This window comes from Podarcis melisellensis, assembly GCF_964234715.1.
Source record: "Podarcis melisellensis genome assembly, chromosome: 10".
Classification (NCBI taxonomy): domain Eukaryota; kingdom Metazoa; phylum Chordata; class Lepidosauria; order Squamata; family Lacertidae; genus Podarcis; species Podarcis melisellensis.
In genome coordinates, this window is record NC_138542.1 from 52297948 (window position 1) to 52311427 (window position 13480).

A 13480-nucleotide genomic window follows, 5' to 3' on the forward strand; every position below is an offset into this window, starting at 1 on the left:
GAACATAAAAACAGGCAATCAATTAATTAAAATACCGTATTTTTCGCCCTATAGGACGCACTTTTCCCCCTCCAAAAATGAAGGGGAAATCTGTGTGTGTCCTATGGTGCGTACCAACCCCTCTCGCTCTCCAGGCTTCAGGAAGCTATCAGCAAGCCTGGGGAGCCCTGAATCAGAGCACCCCGCGCGCCCGGCAGACATCCACAGCCGGGCGGTGGATCTGCTGTACTGCATTCCAAAGGTAACACAAACCCCTGGGTAAGTGCCTGGAACCGCTGGAATCTGGCACTGCTCTGCGTTTGGGTTGGTGTGACAATGCTTTCCTACAGCAGTACCTTGGGAGGGAGGAATCACCTCACTGTAGGGATCTAATCCAGGGTAATGGACCTGCTGCCTTGTTAGGAGTGTCTGTTTGCTTCCACTGATGCTCTGTTGTATATTTCCAAATAAAGACAAGCCGCCGAGATAACATAAGGCTCTAGGGCTCTGTTATCTAAATGAAATTAAGCTCAGCAGCCCTGTCCCTAGAACTTCTTGCCACCATGCATGTAAGTTACTAGACTAAATAAATGTTTACTGGGGGCTGGCAGAGGTGGGATTCCTGCATTCCTATGCTTGGCACGGAGAAAGAATGGAACACTTTATCCCTCCATCTCCACCCATCTTACCCATGCCAGATGCTCCCCGGCATATAGTTCATTGTTGGCTATGTCTACCAGGCTAGTGCTTAAGTATAAGGCCGATTTGCATTATTAAGATTGATTTGCTTACTTTTGGTGTGGTTAGATATGCTTGGTTGGTTGGTGCAAAAACAGTGAATGGGCCAGATCCGGCAATGTCATTGATGTTAGAGTCCTACAAGAAAGAAAGGCAAAATGTTAAACATTTCAGGCTAAAAATGTATTATTAGGGTAAAGTGTTATAAAATGCACATATAGGTGCAAATAACATTAAAAAAATAGCTTGCAAAACACGTGTATTAGGAAAAGTGCATACAAAAATGTTCATCAGGAAAAATGTGCGCTAAAGTGCTGATTAATTTACACGAGGACATTTTAAAAAAATAATCACAAACCAATGCAGAAATGTGGCAAGCTGAACTTAAGTCTGGAAAAACAAGTAACTGACGGCTCATCCACAATATGGCTGATCATGTTTATCACGTGTGCTTTGCTTATAAATAACAACTTTGGAAAAGCTTTCAAAATGTGTGAGTGAAAATGATCACTGATAGAGATCAGGACCTGGGAGGGCACGTCTATCTTACCGTTAGATATCCCTTAAACCGAGTAGTGTTGTAATCTGCTGCAAGTTCCTATAAAAATAAATAAATAATAAATAAATAAATTGATTGATTGATTACAGAAGGCAGCAATGACAAAATAGAAACGATGTAGCCCGGGTGTGGGGAACCTTTGGCCCTTCCGATGTTGATGAACTACAACTCTCATCAGCCCCAGCAAGAATGCCCAATGGCCAGGGATAATGAAAGCTGCAGCACAACATTCTACAATAAAAAAGGAAGTTTTACCGGAAGTATACTGCCTCTGCAAGTAAATCCATCTCCAACGTAACTGGGTCGACAGGTACAGGTCCTTTCTGTGTATTCAGTATCATTGCAGATGGCATTTTGCGAACAGCCACCATTATCCTGTTAGGAAGGGAACCCAACATTAAACAAAATCTCCCCTGTGAAGATACATCTCAGTTCTAGTTTAAGAAAAAGAATAAATCTATGGATAAAGGGAATAACTTTTACACCTTGCTCATTTCAATGGGACGTGGCCCTTCCATAGTCAACACTGCCCACTCAGTGGCACAGAAATTCATAATCATAAGGATTTAAGAAGCAGCAAACTTCATATTGAGAACACAACTGAAACGGAAACTGAAAAGCAGAGCAAAGGGAAAGCCAGGAGATGGAGTCCAACACACCACTCTTATATGCGACTCTTCCATGGTCTACATACTACAATTCTTTACATGGAGGCTGTTGTTGTCATGCCACAAATTAAAAATACCATTTCCTTCCCTTTGCCCTGCAAATCCTAGGTGGGGCAGAGCACTGCTTTAGATGGGGCAATGCACCAACTGTCTATCTAGATCATTCATATGAGTTATTGGCAAAACCTAACTTTTAAATTGGAAAATATACTAAGCCTCAGAGGGATCAGCTGTGTTACAGAGCCAGATTGCATGCTGAATGACAGTAATACAGGTTTAGCTGTAATAAATAAATAAATGTTAAAATCCAATTTTAAAGAGCTTTACAGTTACTGAAGAAAGCAATAAGCTGGCAATAAGAAGCCCAAGGAAAGGAAGGAACACTTTTATTGTCTTTCACTTGGGATTCAAATGTCAATGCTCTCAATCCTCAGATCAGGCAAAAAAGGGTCAGTCAGCCTTTGATTATGTCTGCACCACAGCTGCTCTGTAAGAACTCCATAAAAATGGTGAAATGCCCTGCTTTTGCTCAAAGGTTCTCAGTTGTCGATGGTGACCTCCCTTTCTCTACCTAAACAAAGCAGTCGACCTGCACCTTCTGTCATTGCCCCTTTCCCTTTTTCTGTTGCTCCCTCCTCCATGAAGGGACGCGGGTGGCGCTGTGGGTAAAACCTCAGCGCCTAGGACTTGCCGATTGCATGGTCAGCGGTTCGAATCACTGCAGCGGGGTGCGCTCCCGTTGCTCGGTCCCAGCGCCTGCCAACCTAGCAGGTCGAAAGCACCCCTGGTTGCAAGTAGATAAATAGGGACCGCTTACTAGTGGGAAGGTAAACGGCGTTTCTGTGTGCTGCTCTGGCTCGTCACGCTGGCCACGTGACCTGGAAGTGTCTGCAGACAGCGCTGGCTCCCGGCCTCTAGAGTGAGATGAGCATACAACCCTAGAGTCTGTCAAGACTGGCCCATATGGGCAGGGGTACCTTTACCTTTACCTCCTCCATGAACTGCCACTCACTCAGTCCCCAGCGGGGATACTTTCTCAGAGTGAGGCACTGTGGGAGAGATGAACCCAGAGATTTTGCTGCGATGGTAACTAAGCATCCTGAAGCAAGTCTGGAATGTGAATCCTGTGGACTGACTTTTAAAAGGAAGCACGGAGTCTCAAGCCTTCCTTGAAAGTTTTTCTCCCTCATCCTCTCTTGCATGGGCTGCACCAACCCAGTGGCGGAAGAAATACACTAGGCTGATCCTGGTGAGTTCACTCCTGCCTCAGGTTTAAGTTCAGAGCAAACAAAGCAGGCTGGTTGCACTTTCATGTGTAGCTGAAATACAAGCAAATGGCAGCCACAAGCAGGGCCAGTAGATGCCAGTTTCTCATCTATCTGCAGGAGATGTTAAAAAGTTCTTGTTTGGGATTCCTGCCTTGAATGGACCTTTGTCTGTTTGGTAAGAGACACACCTCAAAGCACATTGTCAATGAGAAACCAGGCTGATATGAAATCTACTCACCAATGAACAGAGACTGATGTAGGTGCATGATTTGCCATTGCCAGAATATCCTTTTAAACAATTACACGCTGCCTGCCAGGAGAAAGGGGGGGGGGGGAGAGAAACAATGTCAAGTTCTGCAAGGAGAATATAATTGGCTCTGGAAAATAAATAAGGCACAGAGTAATATATCCCTTTCTGGGCTCACATCTCTTTTCTAACATTCCTTTCTTCATAGGCAAAGCACATAACCTAAGGTACGTTTTCTCATTTCTGCCACTGCATTTCATCAGTTGAAAGAGCCCAATATGATAAGCTATTTGAGCCTTAATATTTTTTAAAAGAAAAGGGGGGAAATGTTGCAATTAGAGTATAACAAGTTAGGTCTTTGTCGTTCCAATTTATCTTACATAGCTCAGTGGAATAAAAATAGCCAGAGACCTCGTTACCTAGGCAACTTACTTTTATTTAGTCCATAAAGTTATTTGCAAGAATCCTCAAAATATTAGTGTTTTTTTTAAAAAAACACACCACAAAACCTAATATTTTGGACTTCATAATTCTGTGCTCAAAGTACGGCACACACATTGGCTGGGTCTAGATACATCAAAAAGACATTTCAGGAAAACGCGTTGTAAACTTCATTACGGGACTCCACAGCGCCATCTAGTGTTATAACACATATAAAAAGATCCCACGAATGGAAGCAAATGGAAGCTGCTCCCACGCCACAATTTAAACAGGCGTAGCCATGCCCCCAGTCAAACCCGAATAGCTGGGGGTGTGACGCGACCAGGAATCCTGCTGATGTGAGCGGCGTTCCTCCACCCACTCCCGCGTCGCTGCAAGGACCTGGATTCCTGCCCACAAAGCAGCCCCTCTCAAAAGGGGGAGCTGACATATAAAAAGCTTTTTCTTTACTAATGTAGCCGAGTCCATTATTTCAGTAATCCTTGCAAGGGAGGACCGCATTACAGTATTATTATGCCCATATTACAGATAATGGAGGGAGGTTCAGACTTACTTAAGGGCACTGAGTTAATTTGTTGCGGAGCCAAGGTGTGAACTGACATCTACTCCACTAAAATGTTGCAGTTAAAACAGGATACAGTGGTACCTCGGGTTAAGAACTTAATTCGTTCCGGAGGTCCGTTCTTAACCTGAAACTGTTCTTAACCTGAGGTACCCCTTTAGCCAATGGGGCCTCCTGCTCCCACTGCGCCACCACCGAACGATTTCTGTTCTCATCCTGAAGCAAAGTTCTTAACCCGAGGTACTATTTCTGGGTTAGCGGAGTCTGTAACCTGAAGCGTCTGTAACCCGAGGTACCACTCTTTGGGAAAGGACTCCCCCCTCCTCCCGTTCCCACACCACAGTCAGCAACAGAACAAGAACTTTTGGTGTAAAAAGATCTCAAGTTTCAATCCCTGGCATTTTTAGTTAAAAATTATCTCAGGCAGCACATGGTGGGAAATACCAGCGGGAATCTTTTTCAGCCAGAGGGCCACATTCTGGGACCATGTGCCTGTGGGAGTGCTGAGAGGGAGCCAAAAGGTGATGAACAGCAGCAATCTTACCATTGTTCAGTAGGCTAGCTTACAGTCACAACCAAGAATCTGAGTTTTATACACACTTCAAGGACATATTCTAGTCAGGCAAAAGCACTTGAAGAAGGATGTAAGTGGGGAGAAGGGTGTGTAACCTGGGGAGAAGTGTGTGTGGCCTGAGGAGAGTCTCAGGGCTGGCCAGAGGGGCCCAGAGGGCCACATTTGACCTCTGGGCCTGAGGTTCCTCACCCTGTCCAAGAGGCCAAAGATCCACTGTACATGGCTAAATGGATCAACGACCTGTCTCAGTTTAAGGCACCTTCATAGGATCATATGCTGCCATCCTATAACCTATGATTTATGGGAGGTGAGCCTGAACCCATTCATTGGTAGGAGAAGAAGCAGGTGAGGGGAACTTCCTTCTTGCTTCCCTGCCACAATGATCTCCCTCTGCCAGTTGCCATAGGGCTGCAGAGCTGAAAGGAAGTGTTCTCTGGCCTTCAACACTGGCCAGGGGACTCCGGAGGGCCACAGTCAGATAGTACCTTTTGCCTTCCATGAAGAACATATTGGCATGGGTAGAGATCAGCTTGGCCCCATCCCCTCAGCCAACTGTTCCAGTACTTGCTTTATTCTTTCTTCACCATTCCCTTTCCTTTTGTATCACATGTATTAGATTGCGAGCCTGTGGGCAGGAATTGGCTTATCTTCTAATAGATGCACTTAGTGCCAAGGAAATTTTAGGTGAATTGTAAGTGCTAGTAATCAATCTATGTAACAGCAACAGTAGCAGCAGCATCAACAAATTAATGCCTGCAATGTGAATCAAAATGAGCAATAGGAGCATTGCTTACCTGATTGGGTCCAGTGTGAGTGCACTCTGCATTTTTATCACATCCACCATTATTCTCCACACAGGGATTGATTTCTTTATGTGACAAACACAACAGAGGAAAAAATGTGAGTACTGTTCTGATTCAGAGAGGCACTGCTAAATGAAAGTTACTAGTTTCCAATAATTCTTGCTTGCTGTTGCCCACTAGGATCCCCCTTGGTTTGGCTACAAGGGTAAAATAAGATTATGGTATTTGTAGCAGTTTGTGATGGCAATGCTATACTCCTTTCCTTGAGGGAGCTAAAGGACTTGCAGTCACATCAAAAGTCTACAAGTTTTGTCAAATGTGTAAAGATTTTCTTATGCATGGAGATTTTATTTTTATTTTTACCTGGGGCCACTTTGAATCAAACCACCCTACATGTGAATTATGAAATGGTTCTCTCCTGTTAATACCTCCACTCTCTGAACACGTGAAACCATGTCTGCATGATTATAAAAAAAATATTCCCAAGAGGTAAGGTTGTGACTCGTGACTCCTAGGCTCAGTTCAGAAAATCAGTAATCGCCCTAATCTCCAAGCAGCTAACTGTCTTAAAAAACAAAAACATTTATGGTTTACATGAGAATGTATCAATACATATATTATGTAGTCATGCTGCCTATTTATTAGTCTCTTAAGATCTTAAACCATAAAACAAGCACTTACCAAAGCAGACGATCCCATCTCCAGTGTAACCTGCATTGCAAAGACACACTCTGTTTCCTGGAGTGGTGCGTCTGCATTCTGCTTTGAGAGAACAACCTCCATTGCTGGTTTCACATGCATTGATAGCTGTGAAAGAACAAATAATATAAAGTATGGCTGCAATCCTCAAGCTGCTTTCAAATAGCATGCAGTAGCACACATAGGTTTGCCAGAAAAATACAACCATACAGTGGGGGCAGAGTGTTGATGTATGCTGTGTGTGACACCAAATGGCAGGTTTGCAGTTTGGGACAAATGCTGAGAAAGAGAGAAGCACCATTGGGTGCAGGCCCTCTCTGTGGGAACCTAATGTTGGATAGAACATTAGCTGCCTTGCTGTTTGCCTCTATCAACATCCTACTATTTGTTGGAGCGTGTGCAGAGTCCCCATTCAACACGCCAATGGAGTGTGGCCATGGAACCAAAAAGCACCACAGTTTTAGGTAGGGTCAGTCCCTTTACTGACAGTACAACACAGTTCCCACAGCTTTTAGGTTATGTACAGTCAGTGGCGTAGCGTGGGGGGTGCAGGGGGGCCGGCCGCACCGGGCGCAACATCTGGGGGTTAGGGTTAGGAGGCACAAATCCACGGGTTAGGGGGCGCAAATCCATGGGTTAGGGGGCACAAATTACTTGCCTTGCCCCGGGTGCTGACAACCCACGCTACGCCACTGTGTACAGTTGTAGTATACAGTCCTTACAGCAGAATATAGCCTCCATGCAGTGTTCCAGCACAGACTAGGCTCTGGCCAAGAGCAAACTTGCTTCCAACACAAGTGGATTTCTACTTTAGATTGTACTGAGTTATGCTTAACTAGTTTCAGGTGCAAGACAAATTAGCCAGCACACCCAACTTAACCCTTTCCTGTCTTTTCCCCTCTGCATGCATAGACCCTTATATAGCAACACTATTTGCATATTTGCAAATAAATAATATACTTTTTAAAAAAACATTGTAACCTTCAGTGCTCTCCCCTCTGAAGGGAGTATCATGAGTCATGCAATGCTGCTTCAGAAACTCCTCACCCCTCAAGGGAGTGGGGAGCAGACACCACACATGACCACTTGTGAGCGGAACAGTCCTATTCATTGAAACAAATGGTGGTTCTGGTATTTTCCCAGCCTCCTGCCCCACCAGTTTCTTGTGAATGGGAGGCACAGTGAATATGGTATGTCAAATGGAAAAGGACAAAGTCCACTTGCCTGTACAATATGTCCCGTTCCCTTTAAACCCTGCAGCACACTTGCAGTATGGTCTGCCATAGGAATTGAGAAGGCAGCTAAGATGGAAAAAGGAAAGTAAAACCACTTATTTTGCAGCATCACCACTGCTTATTTCATACAATACATTTTTCCAAAAGGTTGACAGACCCATGAAAGCAGATCTAAAATCTCTAAGGCAATCTTTAGAAAGCTGTATTTTCTAAAAACATAGCATGTGGGGCAAAAAACCAATCCTAACTTCATACACATTGTAGAATGTTTTACACAATTTTTGGTACAATATTCTCCAACGCATACCAAGCATATCATTTTATTTATTTTACTTTGTATAAAAGCATTTCTATACTGCTTAATATTTCAAAAATCTGTAAGTGGTGAGTTAAATTATAAGCAGGTCAGTAGCTTGAAATTTTATGTAATCTAACCTCTCCGAGAACTTTAAACTAGGACAATCAATTTTTAGTTGAATTTTTTAAAGTGTCAGGTATGTCAAATTAAAGTGCCTGTTGCAGGGCAATTATGACAATTTCTATGTCAATTGTTGCTAGTCCATATGCATTAACAGCTTAAATTTGGATACTGTTCCTGTGGATGACTACTGCAAAATTCCCATGCTGGTTGGTGCCTATTTTTGCCAAGCCACCACCCTTGTTCATGCTATAGTTGCTGGAGAAAGGTGTTGTCTGAATGCAGCCTAAATATTATTAGATAAATTGCTGTCATACATACTTGGCACTGGTGTGGCAGGTACTGTTGCATTTATCACCTTTGATTTCTGCAGGAGGAAAATGACTTTGTTAGTCAACAGTATACAATCCCAATTTACCCTGCTCATCAAAGAGTTGATCTATGCTTGCAGAATGGCTGATGCACAGACCACAGCAATGGCCTGATGCACAGATCAGTTCAGAACACATGTCATGCTCTTTCTCAGAACAGCACTGAGTTTTTAAGGACAGTGTATATTTCATTAAAAAACCCAAAACAAAAATTATCTACTCAACCAGAGGACTAAAGCACTGAGAGGGCTGAAGGTCTAAACTTGCAGACAGTGTCTTGGAAGGAATTTTGATGAACTGCAGACAATGGGACCAGAAAGAGTGAAGGCCTAATTTCAGGGTCACATTCAGTTGGTCTGAAAGAAAAGTGAACCTGTGCAGCTTCAGTGATGGTGCCTTCACTGCCTTGAGCTCTGAGTTATAAATTTGCAGCCTCAAATGGTAGCTCAGAGTGATGGAGAGCAATCACACTTACCTTCATCGCATTTCACACCTCTCCAGCCAACATCACATTCGCAAGAGCCATCGCCTTTAATATCATCGTTGCATTTCCCATGGATGCAAGGACACTCTAAGTGCAGAGAGGTGATGTTGTAAGGACTGCCCCAGCAGTAACAACAACTGGACTATGAAGGGAGGTCTGCCTTAACGTATTATTCCGACTTCCTTTCTTGGCTTAACATACTCAAACGGGCTTATTTGACTTAAAGCATGGCTCATATATTATATTTTGCAGATGCAAGAGTCTTTCCCATAAAGCAGAAAACACTACTGTACCAATATAGCACCTCAAGTGTACCACATTAAGATTTGTGTGATCAAGGGCTGCCCCTTTTCTTCAAAGCCACAGTAAGCTTTGAAGAACCACAGAGATTTGCATTATGGCCAGTTACACAGGCCCATTTTTTTGCATTTCAGTGGACTCTGATGCAAAGTGACCTGACCTGAAGTCCCCAGGCTAACATGCAGCTTGGAATGTAATGATCACTCAGATTTTATACTACTTTTGAATTTTGTGACATGTTTCTTGGAACAACAACAAAACGGACCTAAATGTGTCTATTCCAAGTCAAAGAGAGGCAAGCAACTTAACTAGTTGTCTCAGTGGTCTGAAATCTGAAGTACCTTGATCACAGCTGGTGCCATATTTGCCCTTGATACATTTTTCACAGGCTACTCCCTCGAATCCTGCTTCACACTCACAAGTACCATTGCCATTGAGGCCATCTAAGCAAATTCCATTTCCAAAACAAGTATTTCCAGCCAGTCCTGGACAAGGCTCACACTGAGGGCCATAGAAGCCCGCACAACACTCCCTGGTCTGAAAAAGGAACAAACAAGGTAAGGCCAATGCAATTGCGTATAAGAGAATAAAAGAGAAGAGGTGCCATAAAAGGACTATGAATTAAGGCAGGAACTCTTGAGCTGCCTTATTTATTGTGTGCTACAGTCTAAGATCAGCCACAGAGGCCCTCCTCACAGATCCACAAGTGGGTAATACGAGACAGGTTGGAATACGAGACAGGGCCTTTTCAGTGGTGGCCCCTAGCCTATGGAACTCCCTTACCAAAGAGATAAGTTTAGTTCATTTTCTATTTTCTTTTAGGCACGACATAACAACTCTCCCCCCTTTGGTTAGGCAGCCAAACAACCTGATTTCTTATTGTTAATCTGATGGTGCAAGCTAGTTTGATTATGATACATATTTGTTTGTTTTTTGCAGCTCTGGCGACTTTCAGATTTGTAAGATGTCTAATTTGTATGTGGTTTTAATTATTGGATTGGTGATGATGTTGCTTTATGGCACAAGCAGCCAATATGATGCCCTGCGGATATTGTTGGATATTATTTTTTCAACAACCCTTGGAGGGTTTCACAGTGGCTACCCTATGGCACTTTGTCTTTGGTTTTTGTTTTTCATACCAAGCTTCTTTGAAAGGACCATGTTGCTAAGAAATCACTTTAATAAAACAATTTCTCCCTACAGATACGACAGTCAGTTCTCAGTGTTCTGTTTCTCTCCCACACCTCAACCCCCTTACATTCTATCAGTGTCATGATAGTATGACAGATATGCTTTGGATGGTAAAGAATACCCACAACTGTGCTTTTACTGCATTTTGGCTGACATCCGTAGCGAAGGGACAATCTTTCGGAATGGAAATACAAGCAGCTCACTTTCTTGTATTTCTGTACAAAAGAAGTGGACAGTTTTACACTTAAAACATTGCATCAAATTCAGCTAATGAATATCCCCTGAAATATTTTTCAATAGAAAACGCTAATTGAACATGCCCAAATCCTATTCAAAATTAACAGTCAATTAGCACAAATGGGCAAAATAACCTGACTCACAATAAGGCACTGACAAATGAATTATTCTCTTGAACTGAATAAATATACAAAGTTTAGAAAATTCGGAGAAAATCCAGCTCCCCCTGTAAATTCAGAGGTCACAATGAAGTTTGTTTATTATGTCCTATGGATTCTGCAGCTGCAGGAGGGGGTGGATTGTGTTCTATGGGTTATATCCTATACTGGGCATACTCAGGAGTAGGCCCTCCCCCCCCCCCACGCACAGCAGGGGTAGGGAATCTGTACCCTCTATATGCTGCCAGATTCCTGTTAGTCCTAGCATGAACGAATCAACAAGGCCACAAGTGTTGTAGGCAGTAACAGTTCGTGGGGTGGGGGCACTCAGCTGATGTCCTGGTCACTGATTGTGGCTTACTGTGAGGGAGAGGGGTGAGGTGGCGGCAAGGTCAAGTGCCAGATTGGTTTTTGCCACTGCATTTGCGCTGTGCTAATCTCACCACCACTCATCTCTCTTTAGGGAAGCCGTAGTGGCAACAGTGATGGGAGGTCAGGCAAGTGCCGTCATCCACTGCTGATTGTAATCCACCAACATCTAGAGGACCTTAAGTTCCTTACTACTTATTTATAGCAATTTAATTCTAAAATATTTACCAGTGGTGTAGTTCCAATAGGACAGCTAGGTATGGCCAAGCACGACAAACACTTTCCCTTGAAAACAAAGCAAACATATATTTTCAGAGGAAGGGACCATGATATATACTTGTGCAGGCCTTTGCACATGTCACAAATGCCTTAAGTGTGCAGAGGTTTGGCACCATCTATTTTTATCCAAATGAACCCTTGGGTGCACACTGACAATTTCCCCCCAATTTCATTAGTGCCTCCCACAATTGTTCCCTACAGTTACATGTTGCATGTTTTAACAATGGTAGCATGACACCATTTAATTTATTCATCTCTAACCATTTGTGCAAAAACCAGAAGAGGGAAAATGAAGGATATCGAGAGACCGAATGTGCCATTTCAATCCTTGATCGGCCATGAAACTTACTTGGTGCACTGCCTATAAACCTAATATTCCTCACAGGGCTGTTCTGAGGATAAACTAGGGAGGCAGGAGTAATATAAGCTGCCCTGAGCACCTTGCAAAAAAGGGTGGAATAAAAATGTCATAGCAAACATATTTAAACAAAGACCTGCAACCTTGGGAGTTTATTTGCAATGAAATTGACTCATTGATTGATTCACTTGCAAGTGGTTTGAAATGGCCCTACTTGCAAGTAACTATACTAGCTTGACTTTTAACTTGCAAACTTGAAAGGGGCAAACATATGTTTTGTATGCCATCTTGCGTTTATGTTGGAAGCAGCCTTCTGTGTTCAAACCCTGCTGCAACAGCCACAACTACTAGTAAAAGCGAGTATCTATGCTTGCTTTCCTTGCTTGACTCTCCTACATCCAGTAGAAATAGGGGGAAAGTAGGGAAGATCTTTGAGACCCTGGACAAACCCTGGGATGGATTGATCAATGGCCTGATTTAGCAAAAGCCAGCTTCACATAGTACCATATAGATATTTCTACTTGTCAGATCACTAAAGCTGTATAAAATCAGATCAAAGATTGTAGGGTTAAATTAGTCAATGTATGTTAATGGACTGTATTGCCCTGTATTGCATTCTACCAAACTGCAAAGTGAAGACTTATTTTCCTGGAGGACTCACTGAATAAAGATATGTTCTATATATTAATTATTTTTCTTTAAAGAAATGAAAACACATCTAATGTATATAAACAGTTCTAATGTACACAAACACACATAATATATACACAGAAAGGCACTTACAGGTACTATCACAGTATTGTTGCTATCACATCTGTTCTTCTGGATTTCCATTACCCTTTCCAGTCCATGAATTATTCCTTTATCGGTTGCAACATTTGGGTAACTTAAGGGCGCCTCATTTATGTAGAGCTGCACACAATAGGTTATCAGTTTAGTACACACCAGACCGACATACTTAAAGGATCATTTGTTGCATTAACTTCTACATAGCAAATATTATCTTGCTATTCCAGTAACTGTAATAAAAGGCACTGCAGAGGAAAGAATTGAATTTGAAGCGCGCAGTTGAAAAAGGTCTCAGTGAGAGCATGCAGAAGGCCCCAGGACCAGTCTGCAACATCTCCAAATAGGGCTGGAAGAGAACCTTGTCTGAAATCTGGAGAGCCATTGCCAGTCACTGTGGAAAATACTGAGCTAGATGGACCAATTGTCTAACTCGTATAAGGCAGCTTCCTATGTACCCAATTCATCTTATTTCCCAAAGACCTTCCAACTCTGTTATCTATAAGTTATCTAAGACTCTAGTTGTGTGCATATCAATCTGCACTGGCTGGCTGTGAGTGTGCAACTGTTTGCCGGACTGTCCATACTACTCAGCAGCAGATGCCACATTGGGGTGCCACTGGTCTCCTGACCTCCAGTTGGTTACGTCGCTGCTGCTGCTCACTGGGAAATACAGTGAGGGGGCAGCGATGTGACTGATTAAAGGACAGGTGAGTGACAGCAGCTGAACACACCTGCTGCTATTGATTCCACTCT

The 13480-nt window shown here is 43.0% G+C and overlaps 1 protein-coding gene across 1 annotated transcript in view; it reads right to left on the minus strand.

Moving 5' to 3' along the window:
* Positions 1-13480, minus strand: part of STAB2 (stabilin 2) — an 81816-nt gene that overhangs the window by 27398 nt on the left and 40938 nt on the right. Inside the window, exons 35-47 of the mRNA XM_081928144.1 lie at positions 12722-12850; positions 11530-11586; positions 10663-10752; positions 9688-9883; positions 9038-9133; positions 8513-8558; positions 7763-7839; positions 6521-6646; positions 5831-5904; positions 3451-3522; positions 1532-1651; positions 1268-1315; positions 772-855 (exon numbers count right to left, since the gene is read on the minus strand). Coding sequence (XP_081784270.1) covers positions 772-855; positions 1268-1315; positions 1532-1651; positions 3451-3522; positions 5831-5904; positions 6521-6646; positions 7763-7839; positions 8513-8558; positions 9038-9133; positions 9688-9883; positions 10663-10752; positions 11530-11586; positions 12722-12850 — 1215 coding nt within the window. The remainder of the gene's footprint in view (positions 1-771; positions 856-1267; positions 1316-1531; positions 1652-3450; positions 3523-5830; positions 5905-6520; positions 6647-7762; positions 7840-8512; positions 8559-9037; positions 9134-9687; positions 9884-10662; positions 10753-11529; positions 11587-12721; positions 12851-13480) is intronic.